The 24793-nt window shown below is 55.8% G+C and overlaps 1 protein-coding gene across 3 annotated transcripts in view; it reads right to left on the bottom strand.

The window, feature by feature from the left end:
* PRKCZ (protein kinase C zeta) overlaps window positions 1–22278 on the bottom strand; it is a 100259-nt gene extending 77981 nt beyond the window's left edge. The window contains exons 1-4 of one of the 3 annotated variants that reach the window (XM_040264093.1): window positions 22019–22278; window positions 17754–17875; window positions 16744–16833; window positions 16277–16327 (exon numbers count right to left, since the gene is read on the bottom strand). In XM_040264093.1, the coding sequence (XP_040120027.1) occupies window positions 16277–16327; window positions 16744–16833; window positions 17754–17875; window positions 22019–22089 (334 nt within the window). In that variant the 5' untranslated portion in view covers window positions 22090–22278. Of the gene's footprint in view, window positions 1–2027; window positions 2053–2687; window positions 2985–16276; window positions 16328–16743; window positions 16834–17753; window positions 17876–22018 lie in introns of those variants that run through there. The other 2 variants (XM_040264096.1, XM_040264094.1) reach the window with 2 other exon arrangements.
* Window positions 22279–24793: the final 2515 nt, after the last annotated feature.

Raw genomic sequence — 24793 nt, 5'->3', positions numbered from 1 at the left:
CTCCTTGCTGCTGCAAATCAACTCAACTTCCCGCAGAAAGCACATGAAAAAGAGCAACCTTTAGAAAGACCAGACACATAACTACCAAATTACAACAGTAAAACACAAATTCAGGGTCCCCCCCAGCCCCAGCATCCCATGCACAATCTCTTATTCACCCCATAAACCATCACGGAGTAAAATGAAGATGAAGCAGCCTCCATGGCCATCAGATCACAGCCTCTCAGATAATCTCCAAGAAGGCTGGTTAGTTGTCAACCTGGATCCTCACCCTTTCTGATCGGGGGCCTCTTGGAGGAAATGGAGACTTGCAGGCTCATGGTTCAGCAACTGGGGCTGGGGATGAGGGGGTGTGGAACCTGACTGGGCCCAGACAGAATGAACAAGGTGGCCTACTCCACATTTTAGGATGATCCTAAAAATAAACCACCAAGTCCACATGCATGGTGGGGATTCTGCAGTGCCGCCTCCTGAGTGAAAGATAACAGCCATGATTTTGGGACCAAAACAAGTCAAATGCTGGATGAGTAGCTGGTTCAGGTGGCTGATCTTGGACAAAGCTGTTCCTGCCCCTCGCACAGAACAGCCAGCTTTTATGGTCAGAGAGCCTGCCTGGTGCCCCACTTCCACCCCAGCATGAAACACACATCTGACCCTCCTGGAGCTGTGGCCCCAAGTGCTACTTGCCCCCCAGAAGCAGAGTCCCACCGGCACGAGGCATCTACCAAGGGCGGGGGGGGGGGGGGCAGACCTACTGGCCTCTCACCCCAAACGTGCCATTCCCAAGATCGAGGCAAGGAAATACAGAAAGGAACTGATCTCTCTTCTTGGCTGTAGACACAGTGACACGACACCTGGAAGGAGGGTCTGTCCTCCAAGGACTGGTGTCACCAGGCCCTGGCTCCAAGGGCAGCACTCAGGACGGCCCCCTCACCCTGGGCCACCCCACAGCAGCAGGAGACAGGTGCCCCCGGGCCTTAGGACGCTCAGTGGGGCTTGGGGCCTGCGCCAGGCACCTGCCAGCTGGAGCACTGAGAAGGACAGGCCTCACGACGGATGGACTGCCATGGGCCCTGCTTCGTTCTAGGGCATAGACACAGCCCCCAAAGTCACTGCACAAATGTGAAAAGGGACAAGACGGGAAGATGGGGATCTTCTGAAGCAGGCTGTCTCTGTGGGCCCCAGGTCAGCGCCCAGGGAGGGGGCCTGAGGGTGGCATCTGCCCAACATCCTCGCTGCTCCGTTTGACCGACTGAACAGCAGACAGCCTGGAGGTAAAGTCAGGTAGGTTACAGAGCTCACGCTCCTTATGTAAGTGTCAATGGCTCTCAACTTTGTGAAGGCGGTCTATCAGTGGCTGACGCAGTGGAGACAGGAGTAAGGAAGCCACACAGATGGGACCAGGACACAGATACAGGTGGGCCCCACTACAACGCCACCTGGCAGTGCCAACGCAGACAGGATGGCTGTGGTTCTGGGGGGCTCACTCCTCCAACCTGTTCCCCATTCAAGGCTTTGACTAAACCCAGCTGAGGCGCGGGGCCCCGAGGCCACGTCCTGGGCCCCCGGGCAGCCGGCCTGCACCAAGGGTCCCACCAGCCCTGCACGGGCAGCGCGTGATCACATGAACGGGAACAGGCCGAGACGGCCCGGAGAAACTATGACACAGCTAATTTCTGCTCTGTGGCCACACACATGCGAGCAACCCCCACTCCATCTCCCTTGCCATGCACCCCAAATTCTATGATTTATCCCAAACAAACGAGTCACCCCCACACCCTGGACTGGCTGCAGAGTGGCCAGTATTTCAAGGGTCCTGCTTCTGGGGGAGGGGCGGCCCTGCCTGAACAGCCTCCCGTCACCCCAGCACTATCCACATGGGGGGACCTGCTCCCTGCCAGCCTGGTGGGGGGCTGCCTCCTGCTGCTTTTGTTTTTTACAAAAACATCTTGCAAAATGGACGTCAGAAGAGCACCCACATCCCCCTGTCCCCACCAGCGACTCGCAGCCCCAGCATCCGCGTGTACCTCCCACCATGTCGGCACGAAGAAGCAGAGACCCAGCCGCACTCGCTGCCAACAGCCCAGGGCCGGGTGGAAGAGCCTCACTGACACGACCTGCTGTCCACGGGACTGCCGGGGCGGCGGGAGCGCAGCCGCTCTGTGGACAGGGCTCAGGGCGGGGAAACAGGTGCCGGCCACGGCCAGCCTGGGCGGCCCCATCTCGATAGCTGCCCACACTCAGGCGGCAGCGACGCGGAGCACAGAGCAGGCAACCACATGCACACTTGCGCCCAGGCCCCCCATGGAGGAGCCCAGCAGCAGGACTCCCAGGAGCAAGCGAGCAGGGCCCCCGGGCCAGGGTGTCAGATGAAAACGAGGCTGCTCCGGAGCCAACCAGCCGCCAGGCCTTGGGCACACACCGTCCATCTCAGGGGGCACCTTTCCTCCCCCACCCCCGCATCAGCCACATCCCTCGCTGGGCAGGCTCTCCTGGGGCTTGTTTTTCTAAAACCTGTCACCCCTCAGTGCTGCTCCCCCCGCGGCTCAGCTCAGAGCTGCAGCGGCCACATCCCTGCCCGGGCCAGCGGCACCAGCGTGCCCATGTCTGGAGCATCCGTGCAGTGGGGAGGCTGCGTCCGGACACAACTGCTGCCTGCACGCCACCGGGCGATGCGCGTTACTCACCGGGCTTTCTTCTCCTGCCTCCTCGGCAGATTCTTTATGCTCTACGGAGCGGTGGGCGTGAAAGAAGGCATCCTCCTTCCGCCAACGCGCGGACGCTGCCCTCTGCTCCCCGTGGGCCCTGACAATAGGCAGGGGGGTTCACACACCAGGGCAGATGGATATTTAAAGGAAGGCTGGCCGGCCCGACCCCCGCCTCTCACATCCCTGCCTCCTCATGTCTCCAGGCCCGGGTGGTACCCGGCTCCCCGGGGAAGCTGGAGCCGGCAGCTGAGGCACCGACTAAAACATGGCCTGGATGCCGAGGAGCTGACGTCACGGGAGCATAGCGTCTCTGCGTGGAGACGGACCTCAGGAGCCGGGGCAGCAGCTCAGCTTCTGAGCCTCCCAGACACGGCGTCTGTGGGGAACAGACCCAATGCGGCCCCAGCCTGTCGCACACCAGGCTTGCTGGCCGAGTGACAGTGGCCCCCGGATTGTGGGTGACCTCTGACCTGCATCTGCAGAGGCCAAGAACGAGTCCAACACAAATGCTCACAGGTCCCGAGCTCCCGGGTACCATGGCTGGGAAGAGGGGAAGAGGGAAGGCCTGGTTCTGGTCAGTGAGGTGAACGGGACCAGGGTCGGGAGGTGTCTGGGTGCTGCTGCTGCTCTGAGGGGTGGGGGTAGGGGGAGCAGGAAGGGCAGAGATGAGGGAACCAAGGTCCCAGAGAGAGGAGTATCAGAATGACCAGCCTGGAATCACACCCACTCCAGCCTGAGGCAAGAGGTGGGCCCCCAGCAGGTGGCCTTTGTTGTGCTGGCTATGGCCAGAGCAGACCTCCGGGCCTGACAGTCACTTTGGGCTGCCCCACGTGACATCTGGTCCTTGCCAGCTTCTCCTTCCAATTCCAAAATCACGAAGGGACTCAGCCAACCTCCCTGGACCCCCAGAAGCCTATGCTTACCCTGCCTAGACCCCCAACTGCCTGCGCTGACCTGTGCAGCCAGGCTCCACACTGGGGGCCCAAGAGGTCTGGGAAGCTTCTCCCCCCAACCTCCAGGTGACACCAGGGCTGGGAAGGGGAGCGACCCTTCTGCAATGGGTTCTAGGCAGGTGGCCAGCTCAGGAGTCTACACTTATCTGTGTTCCCAGCACAGAATCTGGCTAAAGCTCTGGGTTCGAAACCCAGCTCCTTCCCTCACTCTGGCCTAAAGTCACCTGGGAGAGTTGAGTCGTCAGGTGATGGTGTCTGAAACTCACGTGACTTCAGAAGCACCAATGGAACAGAAGGTCCCCAGAAGACACAAGAAACTGTCCACTGATGACACCTTGTGGGGGCACAGCCCTGTTCCCCATTCACCCCCCATTTCTGCATGTGGGCCAATTTCACACGACACGGCACATGAGAGCCCAAGACACAGACTAACATATTCATTACCGGACCTTTACTGGAAATGTCTGCATCACCCTCAGGCTATCAAACCACAAAATCACAGACCCACCACCTCTACTGGGGGCTTCAGTGGGAAACGCATCTACCCCAAGTCCAACAGGCAAACCCAAGTAAGGTGAGCTGGACATCACAGTCACCACCTTTCAGCCCACTCTCCTCCAGTCATTCCAAACATGCAGCTTTGCAGAGCTCTAGAAAACCTTGGCTGAACTGGGGACTGTTCATTTTAATGGCAGCTTATTTTAAATGGAAAAGTAGCTTTTCTAGGTTACAAATAACTTAAGACAAAGCTGAATGAAACTGGACTTTTAATAAAGCAATACACACACATATAAATACCAGGGAATAACTGGCATCCGTTACCTTGGAAGGACTCAGTGGTAACCAGTCCAGCCCTGCCAGCTTGACCCCCATCCTGAGTGCCCCCTGAGCCCCCCCACTCAGGCTGGGTCTGGCTCTTGTCCTCTCATCTGAGGATGCTGGGTGGCCTTGAGCACACAACGTCAGGGCAACTTGCTCCCCATGACCCACCAGCGCGGGCAAGGGAGGCAGAGAGCTGACCTCACCAGGCACCAGCCCATTCTTGGAGCCCTTCTAGCTCTCTATTGCTCACACGGTGTCCGAGGAGGTGGTCACTCCAGACCCTTTCCACAGCAGGGGGAGGTGAGGCACAGAAAGCTGCCCCCACCTTCCTAGAGCCGGGGTCTGGCCCCAGCAGCACAGAAGCACCCCCTTTTTGTGGTCTCACAAACTTGCCTGAGTCCACAGAACTGACCCCTGCTTACCTAGGTGGGTTGTGGCCATGGGAGACGCGCCTCAGCACGGCCTCTCCTGCACAGCTCTGCTCCTGGGCAGGTATCCAGCATGACTGGGAAGCACACGAAGCTTCAGAGCCAGAAAAGAGACAGACAGCAGTTCTGGGACCACCGGGCAGGGATGTGAGGGAGAAGGGTGGGCCCCAGCACGAGCTCCATCCTCCCCCACAGCCCCTGGCAAGGCCACCCCTTCCTCTGCACCCCACTGTGGCTCCTGTGGCCCCGGCTGACCCCACTAGCCCCGGCTGACCCCACTCCACAGTCACCACTCCTCTGGGCTTCTGGAGGAAGCTGTCCAGGTGAGCTGAAGTGAATGTCCCTTCAGCTCCCCCTCCAGAGGCTGATTGGCATGTACCTTCTTTAACACCTTGGGCGGTGAAAGCTTCCGTGTGGCTGGAGTAGAAAAGGGAATGGCTTGGGGCCCAGATGCAGGCATAGCAGGGGCAAGCCTGTCACCTCCCCAACCTCACTGATGAGGGGCTAGAGGGCTTTGAAAGCCCCAAAGGCCAGGGCTCCTGACAGGCCAGAAAGCCCAGCTCAGTCCTGGGCCACGGGGGCTGGCAAGGGCATAGCTGCGGGCAAAGCCAGGGGCCAAACAGCCCCTGACCCCCTCAAGACTGCACCTCCGGACCAGAGGGGTAGGGCTGGACAGGGTCCTGGCTCCTCAGGGTCTGACCAGGTACAGTCTCCTTGCCCTGGGCACCAGTCCCACAGGCCAGCCACCCAGGTGACAAGCAGGGTCCTCTTCAGGGCTGCCTGCCTCCAGGAAGCAGGCTGGAGAGGGGCCGTCCTACCAGCCAGTCCACCCGCCATCCAGGGACGCCTCCTCACTTGAACGCATGGACAGGGCAGGGCCAAGGACACGAAGAACTCAGGCTACCAGTGCCTGGCTCCTATGGCCTCGAGGGACACCCCCGGCTTTAAGATGGGCTGCAGGGCCACACCCCCAGGTTCAGCTTTTCTCTGAGACCATTAAGGACTGAGAAGCCCTCCTTTCTGTACCCCTTCCCAGGGGGTCACCTGAGCGCTAGCAGTGTCCATGGCCAGCTCCATGTGACAGGGCCTCTGGCACGACTCCTCCTCCAGGAAGCCTTCCTGCGGCCAATGCTCACCACCCACAGGGAAATCCTCAAGTTGACAGAAAGGGCTTCTTTACTACATCTCTTCTGCTTTGTAAGTGCCCCCAGCTGTCCTTCAAGACACACTGAATGACTGCTCACTCCACAGAGGTGTTAGTATTCCCTAGAACCACGTCTGATTCACAGCCCCATGACCCTGTTTTATGGATAACACTGGGTCCATCATCTGCTCACTGGTGGAGCCCTGGACGCTACCTGGACACTTGCCTGATTCCCAGCCGCACACATGCAGCTCATACCTACCAAGGGAGGCCACTCCACCCCACCCCCAGGCTGGAGTCAGTCCCTAGAAAGAGGCCCCAGGGCTGGCAGGAGTGGCCAATGGGGGTCCAGTCACATTGTGGGGAGTGTGGCCGGATGTTAAGGACAGCAGCCATCAGAGGGGCCAAGGGGGCAGTGGGCAGCAAGACCCCAGTGTCCTTGGAAGCAGGGCTGAAGGCCTCGGCCATGCTTATCCCCTACTGGGCCTGCTCCCTGCTGGAGGACCCACAGTCTGTGCACAAGTGACCAGCACAGGCAATGGGAAAATGTTAAACAGATCTGACCATATTTAACACAAAAATCAAACATGAACGTCTCCATGTGAACAGAGGCAGGATGACGCACACAACAGAGGAGCCCCCTCACCCACCAGCGCAGGACAGACAATGCACAGAGGGGCTGACATAAGCCTGTTGGGGACCATGAGGTCACAAAGCCCCTCTGTGCTGCAGCCACCCCTGCCCAGAGCCAGCAGGTGGCCCCCCCAGGCCCGTGCACTGCCACGTCATTCCTGGGCTCCAACAAGCCGCCCAGAGCCACCATTGGCCAGGGGTTCTGCCTGGCCCAGGGATGTCACCGGCCAGCTCACCTCTCCCCACAAAGACCCAGCCCACCAACCACCAAGACCCCCTTATCCTGCCAGGCGCCCAACCCCAAAAGCCCTAGAAACGTGCTTCCACTTGGTAGCAGGGAGCCGCCAAGCCCCCAGCTGCCACACCAGGGAGCATGGCTCTCTGGCTGAGCCACTGGCCTGAACAGGCCTCCATTGCCTGTAGCCCCCAGGCAACACGGGGCTCTATTCACCCAGGAACTGGACGGGAGCCAGACCCCTTTAAAGTGGGCACCTCATGGGTTCTGCTGACAGTTTATTCTTATGATGCTTCTACACACACAGACTCGAAAAATTCTTTGTGTTGTGGCCAGAACAAAATTACCAATTCAGTGCTTCAAAAACCTATAATCTCTGCATGAATGTCCACAATACCCGAGATGCAGAAACAACCCAAATGTCCATCAATGAGTCAATGGATACGTAAGATATAACAAAACACCCAGCAGGATACTACTCAGCCATAAGAAGCAATGACAGTGCAGTCAGACAGGAAACAAATGATGAGACCAAGGGCTTGAACAACACAACAAGCCAAGGAGACGTGGTGGACACACACACAGAACCGCCCCCAACAGCAGCACACGTGTCCTCGGGTACACAGGGACATTCTCCAGAAGAGACCATGTCAGGCCACACAGTAAGTCTCAATCAAGTTTTAAAGGACAGATATCATACAAACTATCTTCTCTGACCACAGCAGAATCAAGTTAGAAATTAACAACAGGAAAGAAACCTGGAAAAAATCACAAATGTGTGGAAATTAAGCAACACGTTCAAACAACCAATGGATCAAAAAAGAAATTACAAGAGAAATAAGAAAATACTCAGAGACGAACAAAAACACAGCATACCAAAACCCAAAGGATACAGAGAAAGCAAAGCTAAGTGGGAAATTGACAGCTATAATTCCTTTCTTTTAAAAGCAAGAAAGATCTTAAATCAACAGTCTAACTATACAGCTTAAGATCTGAAACTTTGTTGTTGTTCAGTGGCTAAGTTGTGTCTGACTCTTTGCAACCCCATAGACTGCATTGCGGCAGGCTTCCCTGTCCTTCACCATTTCCCAGTTAGCAGAAGGAAATAATAAAGATCAGAGCAGAGATAAACAAAAGAGAATAGAAAAACAAAGGAAAATCAGTGAAACCATTTTTGTTGAAAAGATCAACAAAACTGATCACCTTTCAGCTAGATGGAAAAAAAGTGAAAGTGAAAGTGAAGTCGTGGACTGTAGCCCACCAGGCTCCTCCATCCATGGGATTCTCCAGGCAAGAATATTGGAGTGGGTTGCCATTTCCTTCTCCAGGGGTCTTCCTGACCCAGGGATTGAACCCAGGCCTCCCGCATTGCAGGCAGATGCTTTAACCTCTGAGCCACCTGGGAAGCCCGTGCAGTGGAAGTGCAGGCTTAACCAATGATGTCCCAGAAAATAGAAAGGCTCAAATTACCAAGATCAGAAATGAAAGTGAGAACATTACTCCTGATTTCACAGAAATAAAAAGGATTGTAAGGGAGCACTGCAAACAATTATATAACAAACTGGATAACTGGGACGAAATGCACAAATTCTGTGTTTCCTAGAAACATAGAACCTACCAAGATTAAATCACTAAGAAACAGACAATCTGAATAGACCTGTAACCAGTTAGGTTAGTTGCCAGGCCGACTCATTGGAAAAGGCCCTGATGCTGAGAAAGATTGAGGGTAGGAAGAGAAGGGGGTGACAAAGGATGAGATGGTTGGATGCCATCATTGACTCAATGGACAGGAGGAGTTTGAGCAAATTCCAGGAGACTGAAGGAGAAGGAAGCCTGGTGTGCTGCAGCCCATGGGGTTGCAAAAAGCTGGACACAACTGAGCAACTGAACAAGAACAAATAGCTAGTAAGGTGAATCAGTAATTAAAAAAAAAATAATCTCCTGACAAAGAACAGTCCTGGACCTGAGAGCTACGCTGGTGAATTCTACCAAATATTTAAAAAAGAACTAACACCAATCTTCCTTTTCCAAAAAACTTAAGAGGAAGGAACACTTCCTAACTTATTCCAGAAAATAGATTTACCCTAATGCTAGAGTCAGACAAAGACACTACAAGAAAAAGAAGACAAAGGACCAACGTGCCTTATGAAAAATCCTCAATAAAATACTAGCAAACCAAATCCAGCAGCATAGTAAAAGAATTATACACCATGACCAAGTCAGATTTATTCCTGGAATAAAAAGATGAACAATCAATGCGGCAAACCACATTAATAGAACAAAGGGGAAAAAAATCATCATTTCAATTGATGCAGAAAAGGCACATGACAAAGCTGAAAATCCTTTCATGATAAAAATATTCAACAAACTAGGAACAGCAGGTACATGATCTGGTTTTTTCTCATCCTACCAATTCTGACACCATCTACCTGCAGGCAGTGGCAGACCCCATACATTAAGGGTTCAGTTCTACAAGACTGCCCTCCAACCCAACTACAGACACCAACTGCCAGTCCAGGCTGATGCCTGGGCTTCTGACCCACAGGATCAATTCAATTCAGTCACTCAGTTGTGTTCAACTCTTTGCGACCCCATGGAGTGCAGCATGCCAGGTTTCCCTGTCCATCACCAACTCCCAGAGCTTGCTCAAACTCAAGTCCATTGAGTTGGTAATGCCATCCAACCATCTCATCCTCTGTCATCCCCTTCTCCTCCTGCCTTCAATCTTTCCCAGCATCGGGGTCTTTTCCAATGAGTCAGTTCTTCGCATCAGTGGCCAAAGTATTGGAGCTTCAGCATTGGTCCTTCCAATGAATACGCAGGACTTGTTTCCTTTAGGATTGACTGGTTTGATCTCTTTGTAGTCCAAGGGCCTCTCAAGAGTCTTCACTACAGTTGACAAGCATCAATTCTTTGGTGCTCAGCTTTCTTTATGGTCTAACTCTCACATACATACATGACAACTGGAAAAACCATACCTTTGATGAGATGAACCTTTGTCAGCAAAGCAACATCTCTGCTTTTTAATATGCTATCTAGGTTTGACCCACAGGCTACAGGCTCGCAACCCCCTCCTCAATTAGATTAATTTGCTAGGGCAGAGCACAGAACTCAGATTAATTCAGGAATAGGCAGAAGCAAGATACACCAAGGAGGTGTGAGGCTCTCCAGGAGTCACTCCCCACAAATCTCCATGTGTTCACCAACTGGAGAGCCCATCCTTCTGGGGTTTTATGGAGGCTTCATCACAGAGGCATGACAGATTAAATCACTGGCCACCAGAGATTAGTTCAACCTGCCCCCTGCCTCTCCCTGGAGGTCAGGTTCCAACCCTCTAATCTCTGGATGTTTCCAGTGACCAGCCCCATCTGAGGCCCTACCCAGAATCAACTGCTAATGAATGACAAGACACACCTATCACTCAGGAGATTCCAAGGGTTTCAGGAGCTCCCTGCCATAAACCAGGGAGGAGGACCATAAACACTTCTTATACCACAGCAGGAAACCACCTCTACACAAGAAAAACTATACGTAAAAAACCCATAGGAAACACCACACTCAATGGAGAAAGGCTGAAAGCTTTTCCTCCAAGAACAAGACAGCGATGCCCAGTATCACCATTTCTATTCAACAAAGTACTAGAGGTTCTAACCAGAGCAAGAAAAGAGGCATTATCAGCTGAAAAGTAAAATTATCTCTCTTCACATATAACACAGAAAACCCTGAAATTCCAAACAATGTTAGAATAAACAAATTCACCAAAACAGCTTAACAGCTTGTCACAACTAGAAAAAAGCCCATGCACCAATGAAGACCCAGCACAGCCAAAAATAAAATTATTTTTAAGAAAGAATAAAATACTTAACAATATTATCTAACAAGGAGGTGATAGACTTGTACACTGAAAACTGTAAGACAGTGCTGAAAAAATTAAATGAAATAAATAAGCAGAAAGAGATCTCATGTCTATGGACCAGAAGATTTAATATTGTTGAGACATCAATAAAGTGTTAGTCACTCAGTCATGTCCAACTCTTTGTGACCTCATGGACTATAAACTGCCAGGCTCCTTTGTCCATGGGATTCTCTAGGCAAAAATACTGGAGTGGGTTGCCATTTCCTCCTCCAGAGGATCTTCCCCACTCAGAGATCAAACCAGGGTCTCCTGCATTGCAGGTGGACTCGTTACAGTCTGAACCATCAAGGAAGTCCCAATACTACTCACAGTAATCTAAAGAGTCAGTGTACTCCCTACCAAAATCCCAATTTTTTTTTTGCAGAAAAAATCCTAAAATTCATATGATATCACAAGGGATCCAGAATAGCCAAAACAATCTTGAAAAAGAACAAAGCTGGAAGATGCACACTCTCTGGTTTCAAATATTACTGCAAAGCTACTGTGGTGCTGCATACAGACAAGACATATGGACCAATGGGCCAGAACAGAAAGCCCAGACAGAAACCGTCACAAGTTTGGTCAAATGATTTCCAACAAGGGTGCCAGGACCGTTCAACAGGGAAAGGACAGTCTTTTCAACAGATGGTGCTGGGAAAACTGGACGTACACGTGTAAGAGAACAAACCCAGAGCTTTATCTAACATCATGTGCAAAAGTCAACTCAAAATGCACCAAAGACCCTAAGAAGAAAACAAAGGACCAAAGCCTCCCCGCAGGGGATTTGGCAATGATTTCTCGGAAGGAAAGCTGTGAGAAATCTAGACAGCATATTAAAAAACAGAGACATCTCTTTACTGACCAAGGTCCATATAGTCAAAGCTCTGGTTTTCCAGTAGTCATGCACAGATGTAAGAGTTGGACCATAAAGAAGGCTGAGCACCAAAGAATTTATGTTTTTGAACTGTGGTGTTGGAGAAGACTCTTGAGAGTCCCTTGGAGACTCTCAGCAAGGAGATCAAATCAGTCAAAACTCAAGGAGATCAATACTAAATGTTCACTGGAAGGCCTGAAGCTAAAGCTTCAATACTTTGGCCATCTGATGCAAAGAACTGACTCATTAGAAAAGACCCTGATCCTGGGAAAGATTGAGGGCTGGAGGAGAAAGGGGGGGCGAAAGAGAATGAAATGGTTGGATAGCATCACAGATTCAAGGGACATGAGTTTGAGCAAACTCTGGGAGATAGTAGACAGGGAAGCCTGGTGTGCCTCAGTCCATGGGGTTGCAAAGAGTCCAACACAACTTACTGACTGAACAACAACAACAAAACATGGAACAAAAGAAAAAACAAATTGGAGTTCATGATTTTGTCACCACTAAAGAAGTAGGGAAAAAAACCTCAGAATATGAGAAAATACTTGCAAATTGTGTATCTGATATGCTGAGTAGGTAGAGAACTTCTAAAACTCAACAACAAAACAACCCAGTTCAAAGTGGGTGAAAAACGTGAGTAGAGATTTCTCCAAAGAAATTGCCAACAAGAACTAAAAAGATGCTGAATATCACTGACCATCAGGGAAACAAAAATCAAAACCACAATGAGACACCACCTAACATCCATCAGGAAGGGTACCATCAACAAAACAGAAAACAAGCAGCACTGGGGGGGATCTATGCTGGTGGTCCAGTGGCTAAGACTTCACGATCCCAACGCGGGAGGCCCAGATTCCATCTCCCGTCAGGGAACTGGACCCCACATGCTGCAGCAAAGGGTTTGCACACCCCAACTAGAACCAGAGATCCCATGTTGCACAAGGAAGGTCTCAAGGGCAGCAACGAAGATCCCGCACAGCCCAGAGAGACCAGTGTCAGAAACGGGAGATGAGCACTGGTGAAAACGGGGGCAAGGAGAGCCACTGTGCACACTACTGGTGGGATGGGAGACAGTGCTGCCACCGTAGACAACAGCACAGCAGCTGCTCAAAAAATTAGAAACAGAACCAGCATTGCTGTTGTTCAGTTGCTAAGTCATGTCCGACTCTTTGCCATCCCATGGAGTAGAGCATGCCAGGCTTCCCTGTCCTTCACCATCTCCCAGAGTTTGCTCCAACTCATGCCCATTGAGTCAGGGATGCCATCCAACCATTTCATCCTCTAACCTAGGAATTCCATTTGCGCATATATACCCAAAAGAAATGAGAGCAGAGTCTCAAGGAGATATCTGCACACCTGTGTTCACAGCAGCGTTATTCAGAGTAGCTAAAACATGAAGTAACCCAGGTGTCCATGATCAGATGACAGATAAGACTGCAGTCTGTCCATATAATGGAACATGTCTCAGCATTAAAAAATGAGGAGAATCTAATACCTGCTCCAGCACAAATAAACCCTGAGGACATGATGCTGAATGAAACAAGCCAGACACAAAAGAAAAAATCCTGTGTGATCCCACTTCTAGGAGGTCCCTGGAGTCAAAATCATAGAAACAGATAGTGGGAGGGTGGGGGCCAGGGGCTGGGGGCAAGGTGGGGAGTGAGTGTTTCATGGGGACTGAGCTTCGGTTTGGGAAGATGAGAAAGTTCTGGAGATGATGGTGGGGATGGTTGCACAACAATGTGAATTTAGTTAATATCAACAAACTGTATACTTAAAAATAGTTAAGACAGTGAATTTACGTGTACTTCACCATGGGAATAAAAATTGGAGAAAAAAAAAGGAATGAAGTTCTGATACACGTTACAACATGGATGAACTTCAGAAATATCACGCCAAGTGAAAGAAGCCATCACAAAAGACCACATATTGTAAGTTCCGTTCCGGGCAATGTCTACACAGGGTGACTCCGTAGAGATGGCACAGTCTGCTGGCCATCAGGGGCTGCATGGAGGAGCCACGACTGCTCATGGGCTCAGGTTTTTCTTCCCAAATATGTTTCAGAAGCAGGCAGAGGTGATGGACTTACTAAATGCCATCGAATTTGTTCAAAGTGGTTAAAACAGTAAGTTTTATGTTAGGTGTGCTTTACACAACTTTTAAAAACCCAAGAGAACCAATTAAATTCAGGCTGTGGACTTGCACAAAAGGGGCTTTGCTGCCAGGAACACAGGCTCGGCAGGTGTGACACAGCCCTTCCGGCCAGATGCACCTAGGCGCCCCTGCATCTGCATCTCTGCAGCATGTCCTTCTCCAGCCATGGCTTGTCACACCGTCAGCCCTCCACATGGGGTCCTGACCTGGATCATGGCTGCCACTGATCCCTTCTCACTGACCACGGCCTTGGCAGTGAACAGAGACACAGGTGCTAGAATCACACCCGCAGCTGGGCCATGGTGGGACCAGTGGCAGTTGTCCTGACTGCCCGAAGGGAACAGTGTGGGCCGTCCTGACTGCCCAAGCGCAGCGTCACAATGGAGCCAGACGAGCAGAACTCGGAGGAGATGCCAACTCTCACTTTCTGTCCACTCTCCTCTCTGCCCAACCCCCACACCACCCCCCACAGCACTGCTGGAATGTTCCAACAACACCAAGGGGCCTGGAGCCTCGGAGCCGCCCCGGGTGAGCATCTCAAGGACCTGCTGGCGAGCAGAGACGGCACCACATTCCCTGAATTCCCACACAGGCACAAGGCCCTGCCCACACATTATCCCATGTCAACCTCCAGTGGAGACCCCATGACACCAGGAGGTCACTGGGGTGCTTGAGTGCAGCCCCTACTGCCATCCCCTATGTGAGACCCCGGATGGGGCAGCATCCACATGAGGATCAAGCCAGGAGGGCACCAAAGTGGAGAAAGAAAGGGCAGACTTGAGCCCTCAGGCAGCACAGCCAGGGCCCTGGGCTAAGCCAATGGCTGGCTCCTGCCTTGGGGATGCTGAGACGCAGAGGTGCTGGGCGTCCCTTGTGCCCTGGGCCAGCTCTGGCTGCTGGAGATGACGCTGGGCAGACAATGAGCCAGCCCGTCACTGTGGCTGAGAGTTGCCCACAGACCACAGTGGAAGGGACCTTGTCTCCAACAGGAGCATCTCTCTCATTTTACCTTTCCGTATGTTTGAAAACACAGGTGAGCTCTACCAAGTGTGATGCTGCCCCTTCCAGGGCACCCAGGCAGGAGGTCAGGTGGGGGCAGCCACATGGGGATGAGGACCTCGAAGCCCCTGTGCAACACACCCATCTCTGAAGCCCCCACCGAAACGCTCCACCCCACCCACCAAGGTCTTGCTTTGACCACATCCTTGCAGGTTCAAATATACTCACAGCAAAACTGCACATGCGCACAGGTGCCTCCCATCAGCCCCTCCCACTCTGGCTGGGAAGTCTCACCTGCAGGACTGGCTACTGCCCCCCACCCCTACTTCTCTGGGCGACTCCCAGGTCTCAGAATCTCCAGGGCCCCTTCCCCTGCCGCCTCCAGCTTTACTTACCATAGTCTGACACCAGCTGGGACCTCCTGGGGCTCCTCACACTGCCCCCCCAAAAGTGCCCCTCACGCCCACCCCCATGACCACCCCTGGGGCAGCACCTCCTGCTAGCCCCTGGGCTGCTCCAATCTCTTCAGGCTGCCTGCTCCCCTCCTGCCAGGATTCCACAATTGAGATGTTTCCCAGCCTTGCTGGTGCTCCTTCAGGGTCCCCTGTTCTCCTCGTGGGACCACAGGCAAGCCCTGCTCACTGGCCACCCCAACCCTCGGTCTCAACGACCCGCAAACCTCTCTTCAGCCCTGATTTCTCCCCTAAATCCAGGACTCACACACACAAGGGCCCACTGAACATCTCTGGGGGGGTGCACACAAACTCAGCCCAGCCTCTGCTGGAATCTGCTCCCACCCATGTGGCACTGCTGCACCCAGAGCCTACCCAGGACCCCTGCCAGAAAGGGGCTGAGCTAAGTCCCCCAGCACCATGGCATGCCCTCAGCCCCATGCCAGGGGCCAAGCACAGTCCTGTAAGCTTCTCTGTGCTCCAGTCAGTAGAGGCTGCCCTGAAGGACAAGGTGGACCAAACTGCCCAGGGTCAGGGGCCTCTGGGGTTTGGTCAGAAGCTTTTCTCCGACCCACTGCCCCTGGGACCTCACCTTCAACCCACAGACCCTCCACAAAGGAGAACGGGGCCAGTATGAGTCAGGACAGACACAAAGGAGCCGCATCCAGCCATCCCAGCCAGGGTCCTGCCTGCCTGGGGAGGTCAGGGTGTTTCCGGGATGTCTCCTCATGGCACCTCTGGCCAAGCCGACGCCCTGTCCAGTGGTGGCACTGGTGCCTGAACACACTCAGCCAAGGGCAGGGGCACCAGTAAGAACCCCTTGTGAGGCCACACCAGCTGCCCACTCTGCCCTCACACACTTCACGAGGAGCACTGAGCCCCAGGCCACCCGGCTCCCATCCTCCCATCCTCCCCTCCCTGGCATAACAGACACGTCAACCCACAACCAGGATATGTGTCGCAGGAGGACGGTACTCACTGTCTTCTCCAGGACAGGGCATGCCTGGCTCCTTGGGGATGCTGGGGAAAACTGCATGCAGAGAGAGCCAGAGAAAGAGTGAAGGTCAGTGACCACCGTGGCCTCGCAAGGAGCCCTGCGCTGAGTTTGACTGCCCATGGATCCCCATGGCCTGCTCTTGCCAGATGATTATTAAGGCAAAACCTTGGAAACCCTGCACATGGACGGGCAATGAGGGCCGACCACCAGAACCCAGGCTTCCGTGTCCAGTAAGAGAACACCTCACTGACTCCTGACAAGTAAGAGCGCGGTTTTTATCTGGGATAATAAGACCTAAGAGCAAAAAATGAAACCAAATTGCTTCCTATTCCACATTCTTAAATCCTCTGCATCCTAATATCTTAAACCATGATCTGTGTGGCTTCCGGTCTAACAAAGCGCCCAAGTGCCCACCCCCACCCCCAGAGTGCCCACCGGCCGGCACTGACCGTGAAGGGTGAGCCCTTCGTCCTTGTGCTGACAGGACAGGCGGAAGGCCTCCTCCAGCTCCATCTGGGAGGACACAGTGCAGGGGTCACCTAGGCAGACGAGGGACACAGCTGAGGCCACTGCAGGCCCAAGGCAGGGGGGTTCACGGTGGCGGGCGCCCAACTGGGAGCGCAAAGTGTTGCTGCTGGTGACTGGCCACCCAGGGCAGAGTTGGCCGGTCCCAGAGTGAGTCACCCCCCCCCCCAACCCAAAGGCCTAGGTCAGAACCAACGAGCCCCAGAATGGCAATGAATTCACCCACAGCTCCACATGGGGTGCCAAGCTAGGCAGGTTTCCTGGCCTGGGAGAGAATGAGCACCCTTCCTATCCAGTCCTAGACCGGAAAGAAGGGCTTCTTGTCTACTGAGGCTGGACAGGAGCACAGATGCTTGGACAGCCAGAGCCAGGACATCATGGCCTGGCTTCAGCAGGAAGGGGAGTGGCCAGAGGTCTGCCTGCCCCCACCCTCCCCCACTCCCATGTCCAGGCTGAGAGCTGCTGGGCAGGCTCTTCTGAACTGTTTTCCAAACCCTCCACTATCTCAGACGTGTGTCTGGCTACAGGAAAGGAGGGAGGGAAAGGAAAAGAGAGGTGGACCCTAGGGCGCTGGCCACCCTCCCCTCCCCACCTCCCTGAGAAACCACAGTTCAGCTAGCAAATCACCCACCAGAAAAATCCAGAACATGAGGAAGGGAGTCAGGAAGGTCAGGACCCACACAAGATGGGGGGGACTCCTGCAGCCTCTCCCCAGGGCCCAGCACCAGAGCTGGCCTTGAGGGGAACAACCATCGCCAAGGGACCCTCACCCCCGCCCGCTAGTCCCTCCATGACCTGCCACAGCCTCTTCCCCGGAAACAGGAAGCTAGTTAATTTGAATCAGCTTAATCCCAGGGCTGTCCACCTCCCCAGGGAAGGGGCCGCGCCCAGGTTTAGAGAGCCACTGCCCGACCACCACACCCCCCAGGCCCACCTTCATTGTCCACCCACTTAAGGGTGAGCGGGTGGCCCGGGTGCAGCCGGCACATCTCCCGCACCTCTGCGCAGAGCTCATCGAAGGTGGTGGCGGAGTCCAGGCTGGTGATGAGGAGGTCCCTGGGCAGAGAGGACACACAGGTCTCACCAGGGGGCACATTTAAGTCACATGATCAACTAACCAAGTTGTTGATCAAATACAGGAAGCTGTGTTGTCCCCAAGGGTATGACAGCTCCCCCCGCACCCCGGAACCACTGCCCACAGGCCTTGTGAATTACACCATGAGTGCCCTGGTGCAGAAACACCCATCCCAGCACCTGAACGTGACTCCGAGGGGCAGAAGGACAGGGTAAGGGGCAGTCACCCAGGAGGGGTGGGTGCAGCTGGACACAGACTGTTCAGTTCAAGCCCACAGGCCTCATTACATCGTCCCACTACCTTGATGGTGCCAACAGGGCCACATGGTATCCAGGGTGTGGGACTTTTGAGAGGTGGGAAGTGGTGGGAGGTATGGGGAGGGGGACTAGCTTATTACCCCAATGCCACAGCCTCTTGAAACCCTGGAGGCACCATTCGACAACTGCCTTTGGTAGGGCCACAACATAATTCCAGACCCAGTTTGTTGGGAAAACCAAGGCCCAGAATGCCACTGCCTTTTATCTTTTCATCCACACTTGGGATATAAAAGCTGGATGGCTGAAGACAGCCCAGGGATTCATGGTCAGTCTTTGAGAATGGCCCTTAGAGGTAAGGCAAGTCAGCACCAGGGAACACTCGACTCCCTAGGACAGGGAGGGAGAGGTATCCAACCCCTCCATGCACTGTCCCCACATCACCTGCCACCCAAAGCAGGGCTGGTGGTGACATGGGTGAACGCACATCTGCTGAGACTCTGAACAGGAATCACACAGGATAAACTGAAGTTTACCCACATCTGACACCACAAGGGTGGGATCCTCTGAAAAAAGTTTTGAAACACCCTCAACAAGAGAAACACAGGGTCCACTGAGCATTAACACCAATGGCTTCTGAATTCCATCAAATGCGTGTTGACAGAGCATCTCGGTCCACCAGGTAACAGACCCAGGGCCACCAGGATCCAGGATCCATCTGCTGGGTGCCCATGGCAGCCCGTGTCCAGCCCATGGCTCACTCCCGAGGGGGTGGGGGACACAGTTGGAACCTACCCCATCTGCTCAGACCCTCAGAGCCCACCCCAGGGCCCAAAGCTCACCACAGCCTGTGGCACTGGGCAAATGGGGAGACTGAGGCATAGAGGGGTCTCACGGCTCATCAGTGGGGGCCCCAGAGACCAAGCCCTCCCACGCCCACCACATCTCCCAGACCTCGTACCTGTGCTACCCGGCATACCCATCAGTCCCCCTGCCATGGGAGCTCTGGAACTGAGTTTGCCACCCATCTATCCCTGGGTAGAAAACTATCTATCCCTGCCCCACGACCTTCGCCTACAGTTCCACCCCCAGGTGGCAGCTAGTCCCCCTGCCCGGTGCTTCAGGGCCTAGAGGTCAGGTGGATGGCTCCCCAGTGGTTTGGAGGCAACCGACACCAGGCTGGACCCCTGGGCTCTGAGCTCGTCACCCACAGCACTTTAGCTCTTCCCTCCACCGCACAACCTGAGCACAACGGGGAAAGGTCGTCCCACTCCCTGACCAGACCTCTGACCACCACCCCGAGCATCACCCCAAACTGGAATCAGGCAGCCTCTCCGAGCAAACAGCTCAAACAGAGCCCTGGGCAGGGGCAGCACCCACGGGGCCACCCAAGCCTCAATATGCAGCCCAGGCTTTGAGTTCTGGAAACCAGGCTTGAGCTGGAGAGAAGATCCAACCAGGTCGTTTCTGCGATCTCAGAAAACCTGGCAGAGCAGGGTCTCCAAACCCAGCACACATCACCTGGAAACCCCCCAAAACACAGGATACCCTGAGACTCCAGTGACCACACCCTCCAAAAGCCCACTGGTGAGGGGGTGACCCTAATCTCAAGCCTCCAGAGGGCCTGGGGAGGAGAGGGGATGGGAAAGGGCGATTGCAGAAGCCATTCCGGGGCGGGGGTCCCTGAAGACCCCTATTTTTAACAATAGTGTCTCCAGTGTATCTGACCCTCAGCTCCTGGCCTGGGTGCCTAAACAGAACCTCCCTCCACGGGCCACAGGGCAAGGACAAAATCTCCCTTGGACCTTGGGGTTTGGATAAGTGAGCGAGGATTCTGGCGGACACTTTCTGGAGCCTGCGTCAGGTCTACCATCCCTGAGAACTAACTTTCCCAACCCAGGGCCCTCCCCAGGCGACAGTGCAAAGCCTTTAGGAAAAGCACTGAGAGGAGAGAGGAGCTCAGACAGGGAAGGGACAGTCAGCCTGGGGCAGAAAGGAGAAGGGTGGACGCAGAAGGAGGGAGGAGGCATAAGGAGGTGGGAGCCTCAATGGGGAGGAAAGAAGAGGAACCGAGAGGGGGAGGGGAGGAAGGGAGGGGGCTAGGGAGGCGAGAGGAAGGGGCACAGGTTGGAAGGGGAAGAAGAGGGAAGAGTGTAGGGTGTGGCTTCATCTCCAGGAAACCGGACTCAACAGGTCACATTTCCCAAGGTAACCAAAGCACTCTCCAGGGGCCCAAGCTTGTGGGGGAGTGGGGAGGGGCGGCTAAACAGGCTGCTCGGCCAGCACTCCCAGGGATTCCCAGAGCACTGCTGGGACACTGGCCGAGTCCACCTCCCTCTCCCCTCCCTGGGCGCAGTGCCGACTGGAACTCATCCCTGGGTGGAGGGCTGGGGGTCTGGTTCCCACCTGCCCTCTGCCTCTCTGGGTGTGGACTTCCTCTGGCTAAGGATCGGCTCTGATTTTCACAGTCAGTCACTAGTTGCTCAATCCCACGGTTCCCGACAGGAAAGAGGACTGTCTGATGTGTGACTGCCGCTCCTCCCTCTCGTACAAGCCGAGGCCCCAGGCCAGGACCCAGCTGACACCTCACCAGCTTCAGTCTGCAGTCCACCCTGACAGGCCAGAAGGTACGACCCCTCAACCTCTTCAGGTGAGATGGCCAGTCACCTCCCCCCACACAAATCCTTATTCTCTAGCCATCAATTCCCCTCCCACCACCCCACCCCACCCCCACGCTCCCAAGGCTGCAGACAGCAGAGAGGGCAGGCGACCTGACCAACACCCCAAACAAGGTGTGCTCTCCAGGTCAAGAGCTGGGGCTCCCCAGGCCCTACAGCCCAACCACCAACCCGGCAGAGGCGACCCTGGGGGCAGCCGCCCGATTTGGGGGCTCTTGGAGACCAACAGGAGCAGAAAGCTGCAACAGCTAAATAGCCTCATTCTCCTCCAGTATCTGCTTGCACAGCGCTGCTGGCCGCAGCCTCCTCCACCCGGACCAGGGCTGTCCAGCGGCCAAGAATCCAGCGAGCGCCAGGGCCGGTCCAGGGGTCTGGCCACAGACCCCTGTGGACGCCGGTTCGCCCCATTTCACAGGGAGGCAGGTCAAATCCAGAGCACCGAGTGAGGACGGTCGCAGGGCCCCAGGCCCTCCAGGTGCCCTCCGTTAGCGCGACCCCCACGGCTCACCGCACCTTCCCTTCTCCCGCACGCGAAGTGGTCTTAAACTGAGACATCTGGTCGGGTAAATTGGGAAAAGTTTAGAAAACCTCTGCTTTTAAAACCTGCCAGCAGTCTTCATAATTTGAGAAGAAAACTTTCTTCCTTACAGGTTGTGGCCAACTTCCCAGGGAGAATGTCAACATGGGGCCCGGGGACGCGGAGAGTCTCAAGGTGCCCATCTTCCGCGCCATGTGCCCCTCTGGGCAAGTTCCAGCCCAGGACAACACCGTCGGGGCGGGGAGAGACCCGCTGACCCGAGAGGCAGCGGCGCTCGGAGCTGGGCCGGCGACTCCGAGCCTGGGTCGGGACGGGAGGGCGAGTGCAGGCTGACCCAGCCCTGCCCGCAAGCTTTCCCGTCTGTGAAGTCCCACTGAGGCCGGTGCGCCTGCACGCCTGGGGCAGTCTCTAAGCGCTGGCGCGTCCAAAGCTCCTGGGACCCCCTGGGCCCGGAGGGGCCTCGCTGTCCCCGCCCTCCCGCGCCACCGCCCGCTGCCCCCAAACCTCGGCCTCCCGAGCGGAGGCAGTACAGTCCCCGACGGCCAGCGCGGTCTGGGGCAGCTTCCTTCGTCCGGCTCTGCACTCCGCCGCGCCGCCCCGACTCGCACGCCCCCCGCCCGGGGCCGAGCCCCGCCGTCGGGCGCTCGCGCTCACCCGCTGTAGTGCGCCTTTAGGCGGACGCGGCCGCCGCTCCCGTCCATCTTGGGACCCGTCCTGCTGGGCATTGCGCGCTCCGCCGGTCGCCGTCAGCGCCGCGCCCCGGGCGCTCGGGCCATGGCGCGGGGCCCCAGAGGCCGAGTCCGGCCGCAGGTGGGGCCGACGGCGGAACGCGGAAGGGAGAGCGCGGCGCACGGACCGAGGGACACCGGTCCAGCCAACTCTAGAAACTTGGCGGCGGGCGGGGCGGGGAGGGGTGGGGGCGCGGCCGGCAGGCGCGCGCGGAGGGGCGCGCACGGAGTCCGGCGTCAGGCTTCGCGGGGGCGTGGGGTGTCCGAACATGGCCGACCCGAGGCCCCGCCGGCGGCCAATCGGCGGGGCGGGCGGTCCCGGGGCGGGGGCGGTGGCACCTGCGGCCAATGAGGGCGAGGCGGGGCCGCCACCTGGGCCAATCCCCGGGGGACCCCGCAGCTGAGGCCAATGGCGGGGCGCGGGGCGGACTACCTGTCGGGCGGGGTGCGGCCCCACCTGCGGCCAATGGGAGCGCGCGTGGCCCGGCTTTGCCCGGCAACGCGCGCCCCCTGCTCGCCCGGCGCGTCTGCCCTCGGGTGCAGTGGGGCCGCGGTTCCCAGGTGGGCTCCCGCTGTAAGCGTCTCGAGAACTTGTTGGAAATACAGGTTCCAGCCCAGACTCGCTGAATTGAAACTCTAGCAGTCTGAGCTCACAGTCCGGGTAATTCAGGTGAGCGCGAGTCTGCGAGCTACCGGGTTAGGGGACAGCGGTAACGGGTCGCCTCTTCGACCCTGGATTCCGAACGGCGCTCGGAATGAGTGACCCGCGTTCTACCAGCTTAGAGATGCGGAGACAGACTGCGAAGAGCCGAGAACCCGGCGAAGGTCACAGCCGGCAGGTCCGGACTCAGCGGCCCTCCTCCCTGTGCAGAAGGTTTGTCTACACTCGCTAGCTTGCTGTCTCTGCTCCAGTTCACTCCTCGGTCCGGGACAAAAGGGCTGCGTTTGTCCAGGCCGCCGGAGACCTTCACTTCTGAATCCACATCCTCTCTGGGTCTTACTAACACCGGGCGTTTGTTCCGGACTGTCTCTTTGGAACACTCTCCACGCCGCCACCCCCCAGGTGCCTCTATCCTGGGCCCATTCCCCTTAACCTTGGGATGGGTTTTTCCAAAGAGCACGTCCTTAACTGGTTGCATCCACAGGGACCCAAATCTGAAATTTGTGGGACCTCAGCCGGGCCCCAGGTGCCCACCCGGGCTCGGGGATCTGCAGACCCGGCATTCCTGCCTCCGAGGCTAAGCCCGGTCCTCCGCTGGGCCACACCTCTGTTGCCTGCCTCCCTCCCCTCCCCGACTGCCACCCCGTTGGCAACCTCTGACCCTCGCCTCCAGTCCTGGCTAAGCCCTCACAACCCCTCACCTGCATAGTGTGAGGCTTTTTCATTCACTCTTTCATTCCACAGACATTTCCTGGCGCCTCCCAGCACAGGGTGCTGGGTGTTCCTGAAGAACCATGTCCCTATGGTTATAGAACGTATGTCCTCCCTAGAGATGGACACACAACTCTGTTGACAGCCCACCTCTCTCCTACTTAGGGTGGTTTGAACTCCCCATCCTAAATAAACAAAGCCCTCTCTATACCACACCCCTCCACCCCCATGCCCACTTCTCTACTCTTCTTTACAACATAATACTCACCTGCCCCCCCAACTATCTGCAGCCTCATCTCCACTTTCTCAGCCCTCCTCATCCCGCACTGTCACCACCAACTCCTGTGTTTTACATACACTGGCCAATTCTCTGCTTTTTTCTGAACTGACCCCTGGCAGCATACTCACCCCTGAACGCTGCCGTCTTCCACCTCTCCTGCACCTCCCTCTGCTGCTTCCTCCCACAGCCTGGAAATGCGCCCCCACCACCTCCGCCTCAGTCTTCTGTGCTTCTCAGGCCCTTGAGCTTCTCATGTCCACTTAGGGCTCAAGATTTGTTCCCAAGCTGGATGGCCCCACTGGGCTGACCATCCCCCTCACCCCCCCGCCATCTCTCATCCCACCAGGCCTACCTCAGACAGTCCCTTCTCCATCTCAGGGTGCCCACCCCTTCTTTTCCCATTCTCAGCTCAGAGTTCTCTGGTGCTGGGTGGTCACCTCCATTTGGTGATTACACCCACTGCTGCCACCTGGTGCAGCTGGGATTTTTGCATCAGCCTTCTGTTTCCCTAAAATCTAATCCATCCATGTCCATCTCTCTGGACGTAGGAGTTGCAGTGGTTCCCATCATCCTAAGGAACCCCAGGCCTTCCTGCCCTGTCTCCCACCAGCCTCATTCTGGTTCATCCTCACCAGCCCCCGGCTGCCTCCTGCCTCCAGGCCTTTGTGTGTATGGTGGCACTTTTGCCCAGACTCACACTTCCTTCCAGTGCCCACTCAACATTTCTGACGCCTATGTGAGTCTGCTCCCAGCCCCACCCCATGGGCACCCCTCCACGCCCACCACAGGAGGGAGCAGGAACCTGCTGCCCAGGGGTGAGAGTATGGGATGCAGTCCCCAGCCCCCCTCTCCTGGCCCCATGGCCAGCACTGGGGCTGTGTCCCCTGGGCTATTGGCAGCCCAGCCTGGCATGTGACCTTGGGCAAGATGCCCCACTGCACCCTCCCCCCACATTCCTACCCCAGAGTGGGGTGGAGATAGAGGAGGAAGGGTCAGTGGATCCAGTCCTTGATGCCCACTGAAGGGAGCACTGGCCAGCCAGGGCCCTT

The sequence above is a fragment of the Oryx dammah genome, unplaced genomic scaffold, assembly GCF_014754425.2.
Source record: "Oryx dammah isolate SB20612 unplaced genomic scaffold, SCBI_Odam_1.1 HiC_scaffold_21, whole genome shotgun sequence".
Classification (NCBI taxonomy): domain Eukaryota; kingdom Metazoa; phylum Chordata; class Mammalia; order Artiodactyla; family Bovidae; genus Oryx; species Oryx dammah.
Note: the sequence above shows the minus strand (reverse complement) of the source record. Positions and strands in the feature narration are given on the sequence as shown.